The sequence below is a fragment of the Nyctereutes procyonoides genome, unplaced genomic scaffold, assembly GCF_905146905.1.
Source record: "Nyctereutes procyonoides isolate TBG_1078 unplaced genomic scaffold, NYPRO_anot_genome, whole genome shotgun sequence".
Classification (NCBI taxonomy): Eukaryota; Metazoa; Chordata; class Mammalia; order Carnivora; family Canidae; genus Nyctereutes; species Nyctereutes procyonoides.
In genome coordinates this window covers 68,970,500-68,976,499 of record NW_026575140.1, presented here as the reverse complement: position 1 = coordinate 68,976,499, position 6,000 = coordinate 68,970,500, and the positions used below count along the sequence as shown (strand labels likewise).

Here is a 6,000-nt window from a genome sequence, read left to right as displayed (position 1 = left end):
TTAATAATGACTTAAATGAAATGCATCAGTTCTTTAGCGGATCCAAACTACCAAACTCATAGAACAGAAAACCTGAATAGATCTATTATCTATTAAAGAAATCAAATCACTATTTAATAACCTTACAAAAAGAATTAGGGACACCTGGGTGGCTCAGCGGTTAAGCGTCTACCTTTAGTCCAGGATCGGGTCCCACATTGGGCTCTCTGCATGGAGCCTGCTTCTCTCTCTGCCTATGTCTCTGCCTCTATCTCCCTGTGTCTCCCATGAATAAATAAATTAATTTTTTAAAAAAAGAATTAAAAAGCACCAGGCCCAGGCTATTTCACTGGTTAATCCCACTAGACATTTAAAAAAGAAATAATATCAATTCTCCACAATCTTTTCCAGCAAAGAGAAGCAAAGGGAACACTTTCCTACTTGTTTTATGAGATCAATATTACTCTAACACTAAAACCAGTTTAAAGACATTAAAAGAAAATTACAGCCCAATGTCTCCAATTAACATAGATGCAAAAAAACCTCAACGAAATAGTAGCAAATCGAATTCCAGACCAAAGAATTATACTTCCAGACCAAAGAGCATCTATTTCATGCATGCAAGGCTAGTTCAACATTTAAAAATCAATCAGTGTTGGGATGCTGGGTGGCTCAGTCAGTTATGTGTCTGCCTTCAGTTTAGGTCATGATCCCAGGGTCCTGGGATAGAACCCCACATTGGGCTCGCTGCTCAGCGGGGAGTCTGCTTCTCCCTCTCCTCCCAGCTTGTGCTCTCTGTCACTATCTCTGCCTCTATCTCTCTCAAATAAATAAATAAAATCTTTAAAAAAATAAAAAATAAAAATCAATCAATGTAATCCAGTACATCAACAGGCTGAAGAAGAAAACTCATATCATCACATCAATTGATGTAGACAAAGCGCTGGACAAAATCCAACACCCAAAAATAAAAAATCTCTTCGCAAACTGGAATTAGGGCAAATTTCCTCAACTTGATAGAAAACATCTATAAAAACCTAGAGTTACCACCATACTTAACGGTAAAAGGCTAGATGTGTCCCCTCTAAGATGAGCAACAAGTCACGGATGTCCTTTGCTACCACTCCTGTTCAATATCATACTGGAAATCCTGGCCAATGCAGTAAGATAAAAAAAAGAAACAGAAGGTATAGAGATGTGGAAGGAAGGAAAGATAAAAAAGCAAATTATCTTTATTTACTAACATGATATGCTGTAAATACCAGATAACCTAAAATAAATAAGTAAATAATTCCTAGAACTTGTGAGCACAGCAAAGTCTTAGAACACAAGTTCACATGCTTTCCTATATACTAGCAATGAACTACTGGAATTTCAAATTTTTTATTTTTATTTTTATTTTTATTTTTTTAAAAAGGACCACAAGCTTTATTAAAAGTAAGTAAAGGTAACATATAATATATACAGATGGCACATGGTGCCAATTTTATTTGCAGATATTACAATACTCCAATGCATGTTTACAAGTTACACCTTTGCCACAGCCTTGGCTAAATCTTGAACTAGTGCAGAATTTAGCTGTGCCAGAGTGCTGATCTTAGCATGCTTAGAGGCGGCATACTTGTTCTTGATAGTCATGTGCTTTGTAAGCCCACGATTCACCATGACTATATTCTTAGCCAGGTGTTGCGTAAGGTTTAGAAGGGATTCTTCAGTGTAGGACAGATAATGCTGTAGAGTTGGTGTCCATTCACCATTATCGAGAATTTTCAGTGCTAAGCAAAAAGCTCCTGCTGCAATCTGAGAAGGAGGAAAGTGTACCATATCGTAGTCCAACATAGATAGCTCCATCAGGTATTTGGCCAAAGTATGTTGCTCAACATCAACCTCTCCAATCTTAGACGCTCTCCGAAGGAAATGCAGGGGTAGAGGGCGGCCCAGACCAAAATTTAAAGATCTTAGAATCTTCATTTCCATCTGTGTGATTTGGTGTTTAGTGTAAGTATTGTCAGTCACAAAGGCAAAGTCACCAATTTCTGGAGGGTACATTTCCTCATATTTGCTTGCAATAAACATGGCAGTGACACCAACCAGCTGCAGCATCTTCTTGGGCACACAGTTATTCTGCATGAACCGATCAATAATGGAAACAGTCATGTACATGGTCTCCTGCAGTAACCTGAATTTCATTTGAACCTGTACTAGCCAGTCAATTAGGATGGCTCTCATGTTTCCAGTGACTTCACGACCCAGTAGGTATTTTGGTTTGACTGCTTGTTCTTCCAAAATAGGCTCGGGCGAAAGTTTTTCTTCTTTAACCGGCTCAGGTTCCAGCTCTGGTTCCGGCACAGGGACAGGGACAGGCTCAGGTGCCTTCTCCAGAGGCTTTGGTATTTTTTTAGCAATGACTTTTCCAGGAACCGCAGTTTTTGCTTCCTTTTTCAGAGGCAGTTTGGCCTGTGGTTGTTCACTGACTTTGTTACCAATGTCTCCCAGAGCAGTTCTTGGCCTCAGGCCGGGCTTGGAGGCTGCAGCAGAGGCCAGAGGCACCCGCTTCGCCCCTGCCATACCGATCTTCGCCTTGTTTTCAACATTCACTTTTGTGTTCCTGGTGACCCGGAGCGCCATGGCCGTGTCTTCACGGGGGGGAGAGGAGAGAGCGGGAGCCGCCGACGAGCCGGGAGCCGGGAGCGAAGGCCCGCGGGTCAACAGCCGTTCCTCCGCAGCACGCCCCAAATTTTTTAAAAGATCATAAGAGCAGCAAAAATAAAAAAAAAAAGAAGAAAAAAAAGTACCTAAATATAAATCTAACAAGACACATACAGGATCTATATGTGGACTACAAAACACTAATGAAATAAATGAAAGATCTAAATAAATGGAGAAATAGTATTGTTAAGATATCAATTCTTTCCAACTTGACCTATAGATTCACTGAATTCCAGTCAAAATCCCAGCAAACTATTCTGTATATCAACAACCTATAAAATTTATGTGATGCCATGAACCATACTGAGTCCCTAACAAAATTCATCTGTCACGACCTTAACCCCAGTGTGGCTATATGTGAAGAAAGGACCTTTATGGATGTAATTAAGGTTAAATAAGGTCTTACATTAGAGTAGGGCCCTGGTCCAAAAGGACTAGTGTCCTTATAAGGAGAGACAACTGGGAACTTGCTCTCTGCCATCTGAAGACACAGTGAGAAGGCAGCTGCCTGTAAACCAGGAAGAGTGCTCTCACCAGATCCCAATCATGCTGGCACACCAATCTTGGACTCCCAGCCTCCAGAGCTGTGATAAGATAAATTTCTGTGTTTAAGCCACCAGGTTTATGGTATTTTCTTATGGTACCCAAGCTGATGAATAAATATGGAGAGGCAAACACAAAAGCAAAAAAACTCTAAAATAACAAATACAATCCTGAAAAAAAGTTGGGAGAACTCACTCTACCTGATTTTAAGACTTACCATAAATCTACAGGAATCAACACAGCATAATACTGATGAAAGAACATATCAGTGGAACAAAAGCAAGAGCCCAGAAATAAAGCCACACAATTAGAGTCAACTGTTTCTTCACAAAGTTGCAAAGGAATTCAAATGGAGAAAGAGAGCGAAATATAGATCCAGACACAGATCTTACACCTTACCCATAAATTAACTCAAAATGAATCATAAACCGAAATGGAATATGCAAAATTATAAAACTTGGGTTTGATGAGTATTTAGACACATCAAAAGCACAATCTATGAAAGAAAAAAACTGGTAAGCTGGACTTGCTTAAAATAAAAACTACTCTATGAAGGACACTATTCAGAAAATGAAAAAACAAGCCATAGACCTGGAAAAATATTTGCAAAACAAATCTGATAAATGACTTGTGTCCAAAATAGACAAAGAACTCTTCAAACTCAACGATAAGAAAACAAACAACCTAATTAAAACTAAAGCAAAAAGCCCAATAACAAAAGCTGGAATAATTTGAGCAGAAAAATAAATAATGTAGCATTGGATTATAACCTAAAATAAAATATCCATGAGTCCACACCGATATAAAGAAATAGGAAGAAAAGATAAATCCTAGTGCAGAAGAATCTCAAATAATTTATATAGATATATGGGAACTTTGCCCTCAAGGAGGTGAAGCTAACTCTCTGATTCTTAAGTGTAGGTTACACACAGTGACTTCCTTCCCAAGAGCTCAGTATGGAAAGGGAGCAAAGAGTATGATACAACTTCTTTCCACAGAAGCAACCTAGCATTAGTCAAGTAATCAAAGTCAACATCAACCGTGATCAGTCAGGGTAATAGTATGTACCCTTGCTATGACATGACGAAAATGTCATTTCATCTCTCTGGTCCTCCTCCCCAAACAACCCCACACTAATCATGAGTAAAACACCAGACAAATCTCAACTGAGGAACACTCCGCAAAATACCTCACCAGTCATCAAAAACAAAAACAAACCTGAACAACTATCACAGACAAGAAGAGATACAACTAAGTAAAATACAGGATCGGAAATATGAATGGAAAAAGGAACTTAGATAAAAACTAAAGAAATCTAAAGTATATCCCTGTCTCGTTCCCGATCTTAGGGGAAAGGCTCCCAGTGCTTCCCCATTGAGAATGATATTTGCTGTGGGGTTTTCGTAGATGGCTTTTAAGATGTTGAGGAATGTTCCCTCTATCCCTACACTCTGAAGAGTTTTGATCAGGAATGGATGCTGTATTTTGTCAAATGCTTTCTCTGCATCTATTGTGAGGATCATATGGTTCTTGTTTTTTCTCTTGCTATGAAAGACTCCTAACTCTGGGAAACGAACTAGGGGTGGTGGAAGGGGAGGTGGGCGGGGGGTGGGGGTGACTGGGTGACGGGCACTAAGGTGGGCACTTGACGGGATGAGCACTGGGTGTTATTCTATATGTTGGCAAATTGAACACCAATAAAAAATAAATTTATAAAAAAAAGGAAGAAAAAAGAAATCTAAAGTATGAGTTATAGCTAATAATATATCACTATTGGTTCACTGGTGACAAATGTATCATATCAGATATTAAGAGGAAAAACTGGGTGTTCAGATATATGGGTACTCTCTGTGCTACCTTACCAACTTTTCTGTAAACCGAAATCCATCCGAACATAAAAAGTTTGTTTTTAAAACCCTGGACATGGTTTTTATTCTTTTCCTCATTTTAAGATCAGGAAATAGACTCTGAAAATTTGAGTGACCGACTCAAGGCCACAGGGCTACCAAGATGGGCCTGGAAGCCAGCCAGGTCTGTTGGAATTCCAGATTCTATGCTTTACTTCTCCCTTGGGCTACCAAAAGTTTCTTATGTAACCATAACCAAAAGAAAGCAGTGCTGGAGAGTGCACAGGGCTTGAAGGTTACTAAAAAAATTCCCCAGGGGGAAATGGTGCTGTCCCACCTCTTCTACAACAGGTGACCAGTCCTGCAGCTATGTCCCAGCTGTGCTAGGGAGTCCCGACACACACACCTGCCAGGAACCATCTGCGTCGCCTCCAACTTGTGCTGTGTAGGGGCTACCACCAGGGGCGGGGTGGACTTGGTCAGTTGGGTCCTGGGTGTCTTCCCCTGGTGGCCCCCTCAGAGACCCGCTGCACACCCACGTGCTGGCTGCTGCCTCGGCCTCCCCAGTGAGGTGCAGGGGCGCCTGCTATTATCTCCAGCTGTGTCGGCTCCCTTTTGTCCTCCCCTAGCAGCGGGACCGCACAATAGGCTGTGTTTAAATCTCTGCGCAGGCTGATTGCTCTGTAATTGCGTCTTCCCTGGCTGGATAGCTTGTCAGAGCTCTTCTAATTTGCCGACCTTTTTTTTTTTTTTTTTTCTCTAAACTTAAAAAAATGCTCCCTCCCTTGCTGGCTCCCTTTTTGAGGTTTATCCAAGGTGTCTAAATGAAAACATTTCATGATCTCATGCTGATGTACCTACCAATTTCCCCATGCACTTCCCAGGGGCTAACTCTGGGCCTGAAAGCTGGTCTCCTGGATCA

At 40.8% G+C, this 6,000-nt stretch overlaps 1 protein-coding gene across 1 annotated transcript; it reads right to left on the bottom strand.

Annotated features, from left to right (window-relative positions):
* Window positions 1-1,421: 1,421 nt before the first annotated feature.
* LOC129497456 (G2/mitotic-specific cyclin-B1-like) lies at window positions 1,422-2,662 on the bottom strand. The gene has a single exon (XM_055306355.1). It carries the CDS (start codon window positions 2,605-2,607, stop codon window positions 1,507-1,509), a length of 1,101 nt encoding a protein of 366 aa, XP_055162330.1. The 5' UTR covers window positions 2,608-2,662; the 3' UTR covers window positions 1,422-1,506.
* Window positions 2,663-6,000: the final 3,338 nt, after the last annotated feature.